Genomic DNA, 17,959 nt, shown 5'->3' with positions numbered 1-17,959 from the left:
CTTATGGACACAGTGCTCGTACACTAGCACAAAGACAAGTCGCCCAGATAAAATGCCAGGATTAAAGAATAAATAAAACCGTGAATCCATCAACAACTCAAATTTCAGGTAATGCTCCTCGTAAAGATCACAGCAAACCGTCCTACACCAAATTCTCTGAAACTGCTCCTAAGCACAGAACAACGGTACAACAGTATTCTCATTGGTTACACGTGGAACAATATTTTGTTGCTTGGGACCTCGGAGTATGAATGCCCTGAGAAATACACCCAGAAAGCTAGAGAAAGACTTGATTAGGAAAGAGATGTTTCTGGACTGCAGTATCCCTGCTCTAACATCTTTTGTGTTTTAGTGCTCAGGGAAACACGACTGACTACTAGCTTTTTTCAGGTTCCATGTATCTTTATTATGTTTTCGGATCGAGCAGACTATGTCTCTTTGCAGAAAACCAGCAGCATACTTTCTATAGCAACATATTAGGTGTGGAAGCCTCCAGGTCAGTGATTTACCTCTTAGACTCAAAATAATGGTTCTAAGGCATCTACACAGTACAAGTAACACCTACTAGAAGAGTCACTTTGCTGAAAAGCTGCCCCAGAGAGGTCATCCACTGATGTCCATCCCGGGTACCACCAGATGAGTGGGAGAATTAAAATGACATTAAGCAGGCATACATTGCAGTATTTTGGGGCTGGGACCAAGAGTGTTACACAGTTTGAAGCACGGGAGGAGGAATGCTTGGTTGCAACTTCTGGAGAGAGAGAGATTGGAGCTATTTCTAAAATTCATTAGCCGCCACACTGACTTCAGAGTTGTACTGCACGGTTGGATTTATATAGAGCTTAATGTTCCTGATAAGTCCTTACAGCAGTCAGGTTGCTATCAAGTACCTGGAAGCAAAAGGGGAGGCGGGAGACGATTAGTTTAAACTATCAAATCAATGCACGGATGTTGAGTGCACACATTTTATGCTATATTGTCTCTGTATCATTGCTAAAAACAGGGTGGTGGAAAAATACGTGGAAATGAGTTCATCCTTCCAGCAAGACCTTAGTGAGTGCGTAAGACTCTTTACATTTCATTGGCGATGCCATCTTGCACATCTTGTTTCTCTTTACGATATCTTATGGATAATATTTTGTGGATATGTTAGGCTGGCTCCTTCCATGTAATCTCATCCTATCCTGCAAAATAAAGATTCTCTAAACAGTATGTCACGAAGTAAGATGTCCACAGGGAGATGTACTTTTAAGTAGATCTATTGAAGTAAGTTACATGTTCTAGCAACTCCCAGAAGCATAGCTCAACCCAACCCTTACGGGCCCTTTGAAGTGACTGATAAAAATGACTGCACACTCAGCTTCTACATTAACCCACAGACACTACAGACAGCAGACACCAGAGACACAGCATACACGACCGGACATAATAAGCCTCCTTTTTTTCCAACCAGCAGACATCTTCAACTGCCATACATACAAAAAAAACACCGTAAACAGCATGCGACTGCACCCAGCCTGCCACGGCCTATATGTACCCTGGAAAACAAACTCACACACACAAACCCATCTGGGACACAATATAGGCAAAGCAATCAACAAGGGACTATGTAGCCTGCCCATGAATTACACACAGCACAAAAGAATGATGCATGCAACTAACATTATTCCCACGATTTACACACAACATGGTGCAAATATTTAAATCCTCAGTTGGCCCATGACGTAAATACACCCAAGATACAACATGTTGTATATGTTACACAGTCCACTATCCCAGCACAGTTTGTGTGCGGAGGTGAAACAATCACGTTTTGCCTGTTACTCACCACTTGAATTTCTTCTTTCAAGCACACAGGAATGCCGTCAAGTGGCGACAGAGGTTTCTGGTCCCTGTAGCGCGCTGTGGACGCTTCGGCCATCTAAACGCAAAGTAAATGAGAAATGCTCACTGTATTTTACACATTCGGCAAGCAAAAACATGGCGGTCAAGAGATAGAGTCGGGTTTAAGGAGAAACTTTTAGGATGATTGGTTCTTTAGGTCTTAACCAAAAGTTGCACTGTACATAAACCACAAAGTGCAGCGCACACAGTCTGGATCTCCTCACTGTAGTGCCGTTCTCAAAAGTCACTGATGTATATCTGCAAGGCTACAGCACAACATGCAATGCAAATAACAGGTCAATACACCAAGAAATCAATGGATCCCAAAGTTTAAAAGTCTAACCTTTCTTTCAAAACTGCTCAACAAACTGAAATTAAGCGATATTACAAAACTTTTCAAATAAGCACTGGCAATATTTTTATTTGAGTTTTGTTTCCATCTTGTTTTCCTATCTGGTGTTTGCTTCAAAATAAACATTATTTAAGAAAAAAAAAACAGTTTATACTTTCTGGTTTCTGGCCTTATGCAAATCCGCACCTCTTAATACTGGACAGGTTTCTCCACAAAACCTAAGAAGGATCTACGAAGAGCGAGATCATGTGTGGACAGGATTTCGGTCAAACAGCTGCCAGGACATTTTGACGCTGGTCATAGCCAGCAGGATGGTTCAGTGAGCTGAAGGAAAGCAGCTGACAAACACAGTTGTCCTGAAGTTATGGATTTGAATCCATCCTTCAGAAGACTAACTTGAGAACCATAAATTGAGTAGTAGCAACATCTCATATGTAGCGCTTAGAAATGGCATATGTGCAGTATGAAGCTCTATATAAAAAATATGTTATCATTATGTGCAAGGGACATGTTCCGTTTATTTATAGATCTATTTCAGATATAAAAGAATAGTGAGGAAGCAAGCTCACTTTTGCTGCATAAGCAATGGAACAAGAGAGCTCTGGATTCAAGATCCTGCAGACAGACAAACAGACAATACAACTGTATCAATGAGAAAGGAGAAGACTGCGCCTGTCAACAATAGGTTCTCTTCATTTGCAAATGTGACTTTTTTACCCCCCCAAGAGTCGATCGCAGAATGAAAACTCTACAGACTTGTGGTGTTTACGCCAAGTGAACGCTTGAAGATAAGTTGATCGAAGTACTGAATATAAGGATTCGTATTGGAAAGGACTATGGGTAAGCTAAAGGTGGTCGAGAATTTAATTAGTGTGGGAACGAAATACATAGCAAGCCTTTTTAAGGCAAAATAATAAAGGTTTCATTTAAAAGAATGGAAAAGGGTGTTTGTGTGCGAGGTGTTCTATGGCTTTTGCCCAAATGACCCCACTTATACGTACAGTGAAATTGCAGGTGAGAGGAATTAACGCAATATGGAATCTGCTTCAGGAAACTGAGGCATTGCAGAGTATGAACTCAGATTTTATGCTGTCCTTGTCTAGTTAACCAAGGGGGCTTGATAAGAGCCTAAAATCACAGGAATGCTTACCACCGCTTTTAGAGGCTTGTTGATACCGGTGGCGTAGGGATGTTATGGAATGCCAGGTGCCTGCTACCTGTGTTCAGGAGTGGTTACGCATACACCCACTGCTGAAGGGCTTGGTCACTCATAACTCTGGTCCTGCCACCATTCAGCGGTTCCCCCTTTTTCCAGTCATGATTTCCCACACTGATGCACCTTCCCTCTTAGCCATGCTTGGGGCTTTCACCTTTGTGCACAGGTGTTCTTCCACACTTAGGTTTTCAGCAGACACACTCCGTGATTCCACAGCTCTTGAGCATCATCTTGGTATTCTCTTTTCCTGGACATGCCAGGAACCCAGCAGCGCAATTTCTCTGGGCTCCCAGCCCTCCATATCTGTGTACCACTGAATGCATTGACCTCTAGTAGACGCATTCAGTTATTCAACTTCACTTGCTAACCTCTACAAGGTCCCAAAATTAAGTATTCTTCAGCCACCACCCCAACACCAGCAGGCGCCTGTGGCGCCTCTTCAGACCTCTCCCAGCCTCTCCCAAACCACTTCTTTGGAGCCTGTAGTCCACAACAGTTACTGAATTGTCACTCTGAGTTTCACAAAAAGACATGCTGTCAGCTCCACTCTAGGGCCCAACAGTTTTTTTTCCCTTAGCCAACAAAAACAAACAAGATTGTACGGTGTACAACATTTTACCAGTGGAGTATGCTCTGCCCACATACCTGCTCCATTCCAGTAAGGAGGTCTACCTCGCCCGCTGTGGCACTTGCACAGTCCCCGCGACTTCCAGGCAGCTCTGCTGATGGTGACTCAACTCAGGGATTGAGCCCATAACTCGATGGAATTTATCAAGCCTACAATGGAGTACCGTTGTCATGTGGTCCAGGTAGCCATGGTCGTTTTCCAGATGTTAGAATGAGCCTGTGCCAGACTGTCCTCTGCTTTGCGCAGTTACTAGACAAACATATTTGTGCCATACTGCAGCTTTCACACAGTACACACTGTTGATTTGCCTTCTGCTCTTTCCTGGGATTTAGTCTGAACACTGCAGACAAAGTCAAACAACAAATGCCCCTTGTTATTCTGTTCTGGTCAGGCACTAGCACCTAGACACAAAACACACAGATGCAGCTGTTGTTTAGGAACATGTACTTTGGTCACATAGGTATATACAGGTGGGTAACACACAGTTGGAGAGGGATTGTTCCAGAGAAGGGAGCGTGACAGGCACCTGGGATGTAGATCTTCCATCTATAGACTGAGGTAAGGGGTCTGCTGCTAAACACCCAGAGATCTTCTAATATATAATCAGGGGAAGGGGGTTAGGTCTCACTGTCTTGTATAATGACAGCACCTTTTATGATTTACGGACTATTTGCTATGTTGGTCGTATTTGTGTTAGGCATGTTTCTACTTGTTGCGGCATATATACTGCATACTAGAGCATGTTAGTTAAAATAAACATTTTAAACTTTTCTCGTGTCTCTGTCGAATCTTATTGTGGACAGGTACGAGAGTAAAAGCGAAAGGGTGTGTCCTGTAACCGCGATTCCAGAGAGGGTCGGTAGTGTTGTGTTCTGGGGTGTCTAACCAGTTGTTCCTTTGTGAGTTAGTAGGAGGGCAACTGGGACACCATAGCTAGTGGACCACCAGGTTCATGGGTACTTAGGTGGTAGGATGACTCTGTTCCTGCCCACTAAGGTTCCATGATCTCAAGCATAGTTCTGTGACTCCGCAGAATCCTTTCAAGACCGTGGATAATCCAAATAAGGAATCTTGAATCCTGCAATTTCTTTTTATTTAAGAGCCTTGAAAAAACCCCAGGCAAATGGATCGAAAAGGGGGCGAAACACGTGTCGGCTGCTTGGAACGTCCTGGGACTTATTTTCTTGCTGAACAAGGATGGATTGATGAAATCGCTCAGTGTTAATAAAACTCACAATTGTATAAATATACAAGTTACTTCGGGATTTATTATTTTGTGGAAAACTCTGAAACGAACATATTAATCAATACAGTATATGAAAGGGGAGGAAACACACAACCTTTTAAAAAAAAATCTTAACATTGAGGTATGGTAAGGTCCAAACCACGAGAGCAACCTTCCAGCAACTACAAGGGTGCTGCGTTTAACAGGGAGGGAGAGCTGGACCTCGCACCACTTCGACTCAACTTCAACGCAGCCTTCCCCTGGGAAAAGGACATGAGGCTAGGAGCTTGTGGGATCTGTTCCTTTCATGCACTAAAAAAACAATAATATTAACATTAATATTAATATTTCAATTTCAAACTCACTGAACTTCCTTTTCCTCTTCCTGTTACTGTCTTCCAACCACGTGGGTTCTGACTTGCCATTTTCAATTTTTCAAACGTTCTGCCCTTCTTTCCCGATCACCTGTGTTATTATTATTATTATTATTATTATGTGTGCTTATATAGCGCTCAACTTACCCTTGGGCATCTTGGCGCTTGCATTGGGAACCCGTCCTGGTTTTTCCCTGTGAGATAACCCGTACTGGGCATCCCCAAGGTGAAAGCCAGGCATCCCGCCGCGGGGGGCCGTTGTGGAGATTAAGCAAGCTATTGCCCAGAGTTGCAGAGTGTGAACCCATGATTTGAGTAGGCACCGAAGTGAGAATTATCGAGTCCGTGGACACTTGGGCTCAGACCCTGCCGCGTTGGGAATTGAACCCTGGTCCCGGGTCTGACCTCTGCTTCAGGGTATGCCTTCTCTAACCAGTGAGCCACACTTCTCCACTTGTGTTCTACAAAGAAGATCACCTGTGTTCTACAAAGAAAGTGAAACCCATACTGCAGCTTCTTCCTGGATTTTGTCATCATCATCATTGCTGGCTGTCCCCGCAATGGTCAGAATTTGGGACTTGCAACGATCTGCTACAACCGAATCAGTATTTAAAAATACTGAAAATTAACAAATCGGAAATTTAAAGAAACACAACTTGACACTTATGATTTAACTATCCCCTATTAGCGGCTTATCAAATTAGCTATTTTCTTTCTTTTTCTGTTCTTTTCTCCGATTATCCCTTTCCACTCCTTTCCTTCATGTTCTTTAACAAAATTGTGACTGTTTATTGCCAACCACTCATAGCTTTACTAGAAACTGCCCTATTTGATGCACGGTATTTGTGATGCACCTACCGCACGGCCGATCCTGGCTAATACCATGACGTTCTGATTTAACTGTACGCTGCATGATGTTGATGCACTATGGTTATGATACATCCTGTAAAACTTCAATAAACAAATTCAAACCCCAAAAAATAAAAGGAATTCTCAATTCATAATTTTGGACATCTGGTCCTTAATCCCTACAAAGGCCAAGTCTCTGATCCCTATATCATGCAGTTTGAAAAGAGGATGGAGTGGTTAATTGACTCTCATCTAATATGATTGAACGGAACCTCCATACACAAGTTGGCCAGGTCTAAAAAAAAAAAAAGCCTAGACAGTGCCTAAGATGTTATTCTTCTCAAAGAGGTTCATAAGCAACCTATCAGTTTTGTTGTCTATGTGAAGTTTTATACTGGTTGGTAGTTCACCAGGTTGGTGGGGCCTGCCTTACATTTTTCTACAATCTTATTTATGTGTGCCACTATAAAATGCACAAGCAATCCTTAGCTCATACCCAAAATGTAGTAATGTTGTTTATACTTTTTAGTAATATATTATCTTAACTTCTGAAACTACCCTCCGTGTGTTTCGATGTCATCACATCTTGTGCCCCATTGTTTGTTCAGCATCTCATGAGTCTATCTTGTTGTCCCATGTGGTCCCATGAAATTTGTTGTTTCTTGTGTCACATGCTGTGTTTACTTTGTAGCTCCATGTCATCTGTGTCACACCCTGTTCATCTTTGGGTGGATGCGGGATCAATCCAACAGTTATGAGGCAGAGGGTCCCATGGCAAGCTGCGTGTCAGGAGGGATAAACTACTTCCCGTTCTTCTAGCCTCCTATGTATTCGTAGTCTTCTTTTCTACACACATAGCCATCATCCTACACCCTAACTCCTAAATCCTTAGCCCTTTTCGCTCTGTTCGGAATATACTTTGGCCTGCAATCCCTTCGGTAAGTGTTCTTTTTTTTTAAGTATTTATTTTTTAGAACCTCTAATTGAGGTACGTTATTGGTAAACGTTGCGTTTAAAGTTCTGAAGGCAATGCCGAATTTGGCAAAACAGTAATGCCTTGAGTGTGTTGTATCTGATCATGCGGAGATCCCCCATCTCCAGGGAAGTGAAAGTGGCTATCATTTTATTTTATGAAGTTGCATTTACAGAAATCATAAATACCTTTAATATCTCTTTCCTGTCCCACTGTACAATTGCTCGCAGAGGAGGGGTTGACTTTTCACAGTCTTCTAGTGCGCGCAAAATGTTCATAGCAACATGGGTTGGAGTGACTTCACCTGCCCTGAAGGAAAGGAATAGAGAAAAAACAGACTTCAGTCGTTTTCACATAGATGCTGTGGTCATGAGTTTCTAAAGGCATATGCAATCTGCTTTAATCAGACAGGAATTAATGAAAGGGAAAGCATTTTACTTTGGAGCATGGGGAATACTGCATACATATTCCCTTGAAGACAGAAGTTTGGTCAGACAGCATGGTCTTGCATAAAGCACTTTAATACATCACCTTGAAGGCAGAGAGCCCATGCTGACAGCAAGACAAGATGCAAGAATGTGATGGAAGGTCGCGTCATCAGTGGTTTGACTCAAGAAGGATGTGGATTGGCTGAAGCGGCTAATGTCCAGCCCTATTGCCTTAATGGCTTTCATGTGAAACTGTCGGTGGTAACTCAGTGTCTGATTGGATAAGGTGCCGGTCAGTCACTAAACCAGGCCACAGACATAGGATGTTTGTGTGTTGTACGGTACACTTCATGCACTGCATCACCACTCACACCACTGGGTGAAATGGGGAGGTTGTGTTTCAAACAAGGTTTCTCGACACTGAAATCTGGACCTTAGCAACTAGATTGCACCTCTTCTTCCCACCATATATATATTTATCTATATACACATCCTAAAGTTATTTCAGTGCACTTAGATCAGTGATGCTTCATATACATGATGAAGACAGCAATCATTTTAGAACCACAGGGATTTTCCGTCAGCAATAATTCAATCTAAATGGATGGGCATCTCTGGCTAGATGGTTTGGGGTTTTGTCGGGTGGTGACCAAGAGCATTTGGGTTGTACAAGAGGTCCTAAAATGGTGTCCCTGGCAGGCGGGTGTTATGCCTATCCTACCCTTTGGTGTTTTTTGTGAATCGAGAAAGATATTAAGATTGTTGCACTATGTCTCTAATGCCCTGCTTGGCAGACCCATCTCAGGAGCAGGGTGAGAGTCTGCACACAAGACCAGTCAGGCCCAGTTTGAGGCAATTATTCTGTAGCAGTGGAGGAAGCCTCTATGTTCGTTACCCTCTGCAAATACGTCCACAGGAAACACGCTCCTATCTCAGCGAGACGATGGACTGAGGAGAATAAAGTGGAGAAGTGGAGAAGTTCCTTTTTCACTTTTGCAGCAAGAATTTTCCTTATTCATTTTTTAATCGGTTATCACTCCTAGAAAGCCCCATAAAAGATCAGCCTATCAGGTCCCCCCTGGTTTCAGCTGTACTGTTAGCGGAGTGTTGGCGCTAGCCTCTGACACCTTTTGGGATATGGAGGTCAAAGATTTAAATTCCAGCAAAGTCTGTTTTATCATTCCAGCCTGCTGAGGTTGCTAAATTGAGTAACAGTAAAACTTGCTATTTATAGCACTTAATAATGGCAAACGTGTGGTATTAAGAGCTATCTAAAACACATTATAGAAAAATATTTATCAATACCAAGTGTTTAACATATTGAATTGTCTTACTATTGCAAATGCCTGTTTCTATTTCACTAACTTTAAGTTTATGTACACTTGCGGAAATTCTTCAGTGGCGAATATGTCTGTCTCAGAATCGACTAATAGATTAGTTACAGCATTTCCAAAAATTGTTTTTTTTGTCTGATGTCCGAATTATTTTTAAGATTCCACTTCAGAATGCTCAGTGGAGAATTCAAGCCCAGGAAATGTGACATACATTTCTGCAAAAACCTAACTCATGACATTCACAACATTTTAACCCACTTGACATCAATGAGATTTTTGCCTACTTAAGAATTTAATTTTTATTCGTTTTTAACTCGCATAGGTCAAAGTTTGATATGAAATGTTAGTTGGTTTACATATGCCGCTCCTAATGTAAAATGTGTCGAACTGAAATATGGTGATTTTATGAAAATGAAATAATTCTAATTGATTAGAGTATTTTCTCTTGACTTTAGATGTTTTGGGGATAATTCACAAAATTGTGTAAGAGTACTACAGGAGTACTTCTTAACGTACTCCAAAAGGCCTTTATGAATAGGTAAAGTCCTCTTTTTTTAATACCCTTTATGACTCTGTATCCTCTCATAATGTGGAAAGCTTATTCATAAGTTGCCACCACACATACCATTTATTATTTTGAAAAACCAATAAAAACTTTGGAAAGAAATAATATGAAATGCCTACACGCCAAGTTTTCTGTTCCGTTCAATCAAGAGGCTCATCACATAACTGCAAGGCTATGGGCGCCCTAACAGCAATGTATGCCTCACGATTACAACTTACCAGTAATAGTTTCCAAAGTCCTGGATACCTTGGTAGGTGAAATCCTCTCTCTCGAACGCGAGTCTGCAAAAGGGAAAAAAACAGAAATATGGATTGAGGATAATGACTTTAATTATATCATATCCAGTAATTAAAATATTGCACTAGGTGGCATCTTTCAGTTAAAAAGAAGTAAAGCTAGAAATGCAAACAAAAATAAAAATCTATTCATTGGCATTTTAAACCAGCATGCATTTATAGGTCTTCAATACAGTTATGTGACAGGTCATGAACAAATAATGAAAAACAGAAGTAATACTATTAACAAAGCTGTTGCTTCAGGGTGTTTCGTCTTTCTAATTCCAGCATATTATATGTATCACCATTTCAAATCTCTACTTATTTGCAATCAGCCCTAGCCTAGGTTGTCCCTCTTTGTGTATCCTACAAGGAGTTATCGCTTCCAAATATGCGTATTCTTTTGTCTGCTTCAACCAGCAAATATATCTTGGGGTGATATCAATCTGGTCTACTTGCCACCTCAAGTAGTGTCAACATAATGGTTTTCCAATAACCCTCTAGTGAACCACATGACCTTACCACGCGGTAGAATACTGCCCCCCCCCCCCCACATCTGGGCCAATCACAAGAACCTCTGGCCTGAGTCGGTACAATCTCACTCATGGGGGTCAGGGATGATTGACGGAAATAATTAAATTGTATAAACGTACACATTGCATTATCCTGAATACTTTTTTAAAACATCTGGAATTTCTTTATCTTGTCACATTCTTCATCTGTGAATTCTATACCCAGCGTCTCTTCCCATTTGAGCCCGGCATGCACGTTGCCTGTTACTACGTTTATCCTAAGTGTCCCAAATAGTCAGATCATTGCCTTATCGCCAGCACCCATGGTAACGCCTTATCTATATTGGTTCTTCATTCATCACTCCACATTACTGTGACAGTGCATGTGTAATTCTGTTGTACCAGATAAGCCGCCCCACTCGTAGTTTAAATTCCAGATCCAGTTTTTCAAAAGTTTTCAGTATCCCAAGAGAGAACATATCTCCGATTATGGTTATTCGAGCGGTTTCCTAAGCCTGCCTTTTGGGAACTCTTCCTAGAACGCTCAAATCTCCAATGCTATCGGCAGGGACCTCTGGTGCATCACCTATTGTTGTTTTCACCCTCCTAGTATACGCGAGGCAGCATTTGTTCGCCAATTCGACCAGCATGGCTAGTTCATCTTCCTACTGTCACGTTCCCAAAGAGCTGAGATCAACCGGGTCGGTGCCAACATTTTCCCAATCAAGATGGCCTTTGGCCTCTTGGATTCTGAGATCGACCTCAACACATATTGGATCTGGGAATTCCAGTAATAAGATTCCAGGTCCCCTTCCTCAATCGGTAGCTCGAGCTGACACAGGGCCACTCGCCGCCAACCTTCACCCACACCATATCTGTAATGAAGGACTTCAGCTTCAATGTAGGCAGTGATGCAGTTATAGAAAGTCCTGTGCAGCAGGTGGTGTTGGCATCAGTGGGACAGAGAATGAAGTGGAGCAGCATGCCAATGATGATGAACCGAAGGGGGCACAGGGTGCTGTGCGGTCAAGCAGCACTAGTGTTGCACCACGCAGGACCGATGGGTGAAGCATCTCACGTGAGCGATGGACGAGCACCACAAGGAGACTACTGAGAGATGTGCGTCGCAGGAGCACTAAGTGGCTCAGAGGAGCTTTAGGAGTTATACAGGAGGCCGCCACCAGAAGGTGTGCATCAGCGGTACAATGAGTAATGTACAGTTCAGGGACATTTGGCGGTGTACAGCATGGAGAAAAAGGCTGGAATGAAATGAGGGCCACAGGGCGGCGTACAATAAAAGGGATCTCGATGCTCATGAGATCCTCCACCAGATCCAGTCTGTTCGTGCTACACCACGTCTCCGAACTACCATTATCAAGGTCCACACTTACCTGGTGGCCATCATTTCTTGAAGAATCTCCATGGCTGAATCGCTTTCAACGCTCACGTTCCCATCTTCGGGGGGAACTATAGGGAGAAATGTGGGGTCTTCTGGGATGAACAAATAGCGGAAAAGATCCAAATGGTTTAACCTGAAAGAGAATGGGAAAAGAAGTCAATGGTGCTAAAATGTAGCACTGCAAGGCCAAATTAGTGTCAGAGTAAACATTATATAAATATGTCTATTATAATCAATAAAGAAAGCAAGTGCTAATGCAGCATAGCAGTTCTGTATTGGCCAATACAAAGATGCATACTGTCATCTCAATATTATACACTGTATCCATTTCACAGGATGAATACTTTAGCATATCCACCAGAATTTAATCAAATGACATTGAGAAATGCAGAGGTGTCTGCAGCCAGTGCAAGAACCCACTCAGTGAAGCTAATGCCTATAAATTCACCAGGGAAAGTCCTCTACTGTCCAATGACATGGGGGAGGGGAAGGAAGTTTCTGAAGAATCCAAAACCACGCCAAGTGTTTTCACCCATAGCAGCTGCAACTCACAGGGGCAATGGTGAACCACAATGCACAGTCCACAGAGCATGTTGCCCGCAGCTATTCCTCATCGATGATGGTGACAGAACAGCGGCAATGCAGGGGAGGTAATGTACTTACAGCCTACACTGGCTTCTAGTTTTATTTATTTATTTGGATTGTTTCCCCATATACAGTCAAACATATAACGTATGTACATGTCGCGTAAGTATCTTCCTGATACATCACCTGTCATTCCATGTGTCATATTATAACCTGTGGTGTTACTCCCATGGTTACATGTTGAAAAAAGTAGTAACTGTAGCCTATCCAGAGGCATTAGAGTCTGAGGCATGTTTAGTGGCACGAGCTGCGAGATACACCCGCACAGGGTCCCAAATATTGCGGTGTCTAGAGGTCAGGGGGAGCAATGTGCAATAGACATCAGTGAGTGTATTGCACGGTGCTAGGTTGGTGAGCCAGCCTTTCGTCTTGGGGGTTGCCCCCACTGCCCCAGCACATCGCCGCTCGTATTTTACCCAGTAATAAGGCCAAGCCACCAGTTTCCTACTGGTTTCAGACACCGTTTTCACATAGCCTAACAGCCCCAAAGAGGGTCCACCGGTAGAGTCAGTCCAGTCATATCATACAGCATTTGCATTAGTTTGTGCCAGTACCCGGCGACATGGAGCACTGCCAAGCCAGGTGCATCAATACCACGTCCAGCGAGGAGCATCTGCAGCAGTTAGCATCACTCCGTCCTTCAGATCTATACAATTTGAATGGTGTGTAGTAAAGGTGCTTCAAGAAATGAGAATGGATGAGGTGATGTCTTGCATTCATTGATCCTTCTTTGGTGTGTAGACTGCAGTATTCCCGCTGCGTGCCCATGAATGCCGATGACGGATCTCGGGATCCATGCATTATTTTTGACATGTTGGTGAGAGTCAGTGTGTAGAGTGGTGTGATGGTGTGCTTGGTAGCTGGATCTGATGCGGGCAAACAGAGCGGTCGCCAGTCCGCTGGCTCCCGTGGGTATGTCGGGGAGACCTCCTTCACTGAGTCTCGCTGTTGGTGGTGGGTATCAGGTCTAGGGAGATTGGATTTGCCCCATAGCAGGTTGTCACCTAGGGATATAAACTGGCCATCTGCATAAAGATGACCCAATTTACTAATCTGTCGCGCAGGGGTTGTACAACTGCTGTTTCATTGGTGATGGTCGGCTTTAGGTTATTTCTCCATCTAATAAATGGTGAGTACATAATGTCAAAGGCAGACAACTGCAACCATGACCACAAGGTAAAACCCACAGTGTGGATCTTTCGTGGTTGGGTTGGTCTTTTCATCACCTTTGTGTCTAGGTTCGACGTAGCTGCTAACCCTCGCTCCAAATGACGATGTGGGACTTGTCTATTATAGGGCATGTGCAACATAGTAATATGTTTCAAAATGGGGTGCTGCAAGGTCCCCTTGATTGATAGTGGCAGTAACATTTTCAGCTTATGCGTGGCTATTTGCCAGCCCATGTTAGCTTTACTAGCAGTGTCTGAAGTTGGGTGAAGAAGCTGCGGGATAAGGGAAACCATTTTAATTGAGGCAATCCGGCCACTGATAGAGGGAGTAGGGTCCCTTTATTTATATTTACTTCTGTTTCAGACATTGTTTTCCCCACAGTTTTCTTGCATGAGGACATCTACCGCCCTGTGGATTTGTATGCCCAAATAACTGATGGTCTCCTCCTACCACTGTAGGGGATATCCTAGGACAGGTTCATCAGTGACTGAAGTGAGGGGCATCAGCTGCGATTTAGAACAATCGATTGTTAACTCTGACCATATGCCAAAGGGAAATACTTCCGCTATGATGGGGGCCATGTTACCTCGGGGTCCTTTACTAGTAGCAGGTGGTCCTCTGCATACATGGAAGCCAAAATGGTTCGTGATCCGAAGCAAATACCCCCATCATGTGCGTTCAGGTGACTTACCAAGAGTTCTCGTGCTAGAGCAAAAGGATTATAGCACTCTGGCTTCTTTAAGGTAATTCAAAAAGTGTTCATTTTGTGTGTAATGATACTGTCTAGTCCATCACTCGAACGTATCATAAGAAGATGTGTAAACACATTCTATAAAGTAATTACTGTGTGCCACACAGGAGGAGGAAGCATTTCTTGGGTGCAGAGCTTGTGATTTAGGGGGGGGGGATCATTGAGGTACAGAAACGAAGGTTCAGTGAATACAGAAGAGGAGTTGGCTGCCAAAGTGGGGTTTAGAGGTGCTGGTGCCCTGACCTGGAAGGTTCCCCACCATATGCCTGCCAGGCTGTACCATCAAGAAACAAAGCATAGCTCCTTCTGCAAAGCCAAGCTGAACGCTAACCATTTAGCAGCATTGATGGTAAAGGAGCATAGAAGATGCATGCATCCACAAATGAATGAAAGTCCACCTCCAAAGTAGGCATGGGGATTAAATTCCGCTTTGCTAATGGAATTTGCAGAATTTTTCTGACTCAGCGCTCCGTGTAGTACACGGATTTCTGAAAAGTTCAGTTCCGCCTAGCAGAGTTTTTTCGTCGCTCGCGCTTGCCAACGTTAAGTTGGCAAGCACGAACAAGGGAAATTTTGCTCCAGGCTACCTCGCGGCGAGTTTCTCAATGCGGGCTGTCACGGATGCCCGCTACTGTTCATGTTGTGAAATGAATATGCTACTTACCAGTATGCATCTGTTCTTGGCATGTAGGGCTGCGGACATTCATATCTGTGCATAGATCGCCGCCTAGTGTTGGGTCCGGATGTTTGCACGTTGTTGTCCTGGAAGAGTCTTCGAAGTATCACGAGATAGGTGACTCCTCCCCTGGACCACAGTGCGCATGGGCATCCTCTCCATCCTTAGATTGTTTTTCGCCATTGTGGCAGTGATGGAGTAGATACAGTAAGTGATGACCATGCTATACAGTAATTCTGAGAGCTGCAGCTGCTACAGGCGCCGGGGAGGAGGGTGGGCGATATGAATGTCAGCAGCCCTACATGCCAAGAACAGATGCATACTGGTAAGTAGCATATTCAGTTCGAGGCATGTGGGCTGCTGAATTCATATCTGTGCATAGAATACATAGCAGTACCTCCTATTAGCGGTGGCTACCCGTGGCAGCTGCAGCAGTCTGAAAAAGAGTTTTGAGAACAGCCTGTCCTACAGCTGCCTGCTGTTTTGAGTGTACATCTACACAGTAGTGTTTGGTAAATGTATGTATAGTGGACCATGTGGCTGCTCTACATATTTCCTGTAAAGGAATGTTTCCCAGGAAAGCCATGGACGCCCCTAACTTTCGTGTTGAGTGGGCTCGTGGGGGAATCGTTAATGTGCGTTTAGCTTTTTGATAGCAAATTTGAATACATTTAACGATCCATCTGGCTATACCTGCTTTGGAAATGGCGTTGCCCTTGTGTTGTGGAGAAAAGGCAACGAAAAGTTGTTTTGTCTTCCTAAAGTCCTTAGTTCTGTCTATATAGTACATGAGGGCCCTCTTTACATCTAGTGTATGGAGCATTCTCTCTGCGACATTCTGTGGATTTTGAAAGAAAACAGGCAGTTCAATGGTTAGATTCATGTGGAACTGCGATATCACTTTGGGCATGAATTTGGGGTTGGTACGTAGTACAACCCTGTTTGCGTTAACCTGTATGAATGGCTCTTGAATGGTTAGTGCCTGGAGTTCACTAACTCTTTTTAACGAAGTGATTGCCACTAGGAAAGCTACTTTCCAGGTGAGGAATTGAATCTCACATGAATGGAGAGGTTCGAAGGGTGGACCCATTAATCTGGTGAGGACTAAATTGAGGTTCCACACCGGTGCTGGTGGGTGTCTTGGGGGAATCACTCGTTTGAGTCCCTCCAAGAAGGCTTTGATGGCAGGCACTCTGAATAAAGAGAGGTGCTGCCTGTTTTGGAGATAGGCTGCTATCGCGGTTAAATGGATACATATTGAGTTGTATGCCAGATTGCATCGGTATAGGTGTAAGAGGTAACAGATGATGTTTTGAATGGATGCGTCCAGCGGGTTAATGTTATTGTTGTTGCAGTAAATGACAAACCTCTTCCATTTAGCCGCATAGCAAGCTCTGGTAGTGGGTCTCCTGGCCTCCTTGATGATATCCATACAGTCAGGTGGCAGGTTTAGGTAGCCAAACTCTAAGACTTCAGGAGCCAGATTGCCAGGTTCAGCTGTTGCGGATCTGGGTGCTGAATTTCGCCATGGTTCTGCGTTAAAAGTGCGGGTTTGATCCGCAGCCTTTGATGCGGCACCACGGAAAGTTCTAGAAAGGTGGTGTACCATGGTTGGCGCACCCATGTGGGAGCAACTAGGATGAGTGTCAGTGAGTGTTGTCGCAGTTTGCGTGCCACTAGCGGTATTAATGGCGCTGGGGGAAAAGCGTACGCAAATCTGCCGGACCAGTTCATCCATATCGCATTGCCCTGTGACTGTGGATGTGGGAACCTGGCGGCAAAGCTTTGGCATTTTGCGTTTTCGTTTGTGGCGAATAGGTCTATCTCTGGATGACCCCACTGTAGGAAGTACGGTTGGAGTACTGACGGCTGTAGCTCCCACTCGTGCATCTGGTGGCTGTGTCTGCTGAGCAGATCCGCCATCTGGTTGTCATTGCCGGGGAGGTGTTCCGCCATGAGGAATATGTTCCTCTGAATGGCCCACTTCCACATGCTCTGAGCCAGATGAGACAACTGTGGAGAGTGTGTTCCTCCCTGCTTTTGTATGTAGTACATGGCAGTCATGTTGTCCGTCCGGATCAACACGACTTTGTTGCACAAGTGTACTTTGAATGCCTTCATGGCTAGGAAGATTGCCATCAGTTCCAGAACGTTGATGTGCATCTTCTTTTGTTGCGTTGTCCATAGTCCCTGCACTGTGTAAGTGAGTACATGAGCTCCCCAACCCTGGAGAGAGGCGTCTGTTGTCAGTATTATTTGTGGAACAGGCTCTTGGAACGGTCGGCCCTTGCAAAGGTTTTGTGGATTCCACCAATGCAGAGAGTTGTATGCCCGACCGCTCACCAACACTAGGTCTTTTAATTGCCCGTGAGCCTGATTCCATTGACGTGCCAAGCACTCCTGAAGTGGGCGCATATGTAGTCTTGCGTGCGGGACTATGAAAATACAGGAGGCCATCATGCCTATCAACTGCATGAACACTCGCGCAGGAAGGGACTGTTGAGGTTTGAACTTTGAGATCAGAAGTTGCATGCTGTTGATCCTCACTAAATTTGGCTGAGCTGTGGCTGCCAGAGTGTTTATGGTCGCGCCCAGGTACTGTTGTACGTGTGCGGGTTGGAGATGTGATTTTGGGTAATTTAGTGAGAATCCCAGACTGTGAAGAAGGTGAATGGTGAGGGACATGTGGCTGGCACATTGCTG

At 44.0% G+C, this 17,959-nt stretch overlaps 1 protein-coding gene across 1 annotated transcript in view; it reads right to left on the bottom strand.

The window, feature by feature from the left end:
* Window positions 1-17,959, bottom strand: part of LOC146801648 (uncharacterized) — a 203,952-nt gene that overhangs the window by 86,499 nt on the left and 99,494 nt on the right. Inside the window, exons 4-7 of the mRNA XM_085621130.1 lie at window positions 12,007-12,147; window positions 10,047-10,109; window positions 7,690-7,810; window positions 1,829-1,921 (exon numbers count right to left, since the gene is read on the bottom strand). Coding sequence (XP_085477256.1) covers window positions 1,829-1,921; window positions 7,690-7,810; window positions 10,047-10,109; window positions 12,007-12,147 — 418 coding nt within the window. The remainder of the gene's footprint in view (window positions 1-1,828; window positions 1,922-7,689; window positions 7,811-10,046; window positions 10,110-12,006; window positions 12,148-17,959) is intronic.

Source organism: Triturus cristatus, chromosome 8, assembly GCF_964204655.1.
Source record: "Triturus cristatus chromosome 8, aTriCri1.1, whole genome shotgun sequence".
NCBI lineage: Eukaryota > Metazoa > Chordata > Amphibia > Caudata > Salamandridae > Triturus > Triturus cristatus.
The sequence above is the reverse complement of the archived record's forward strand: the minus strand, read 5'-3'. Positions and strand labels throughout refer to the sequence as shown.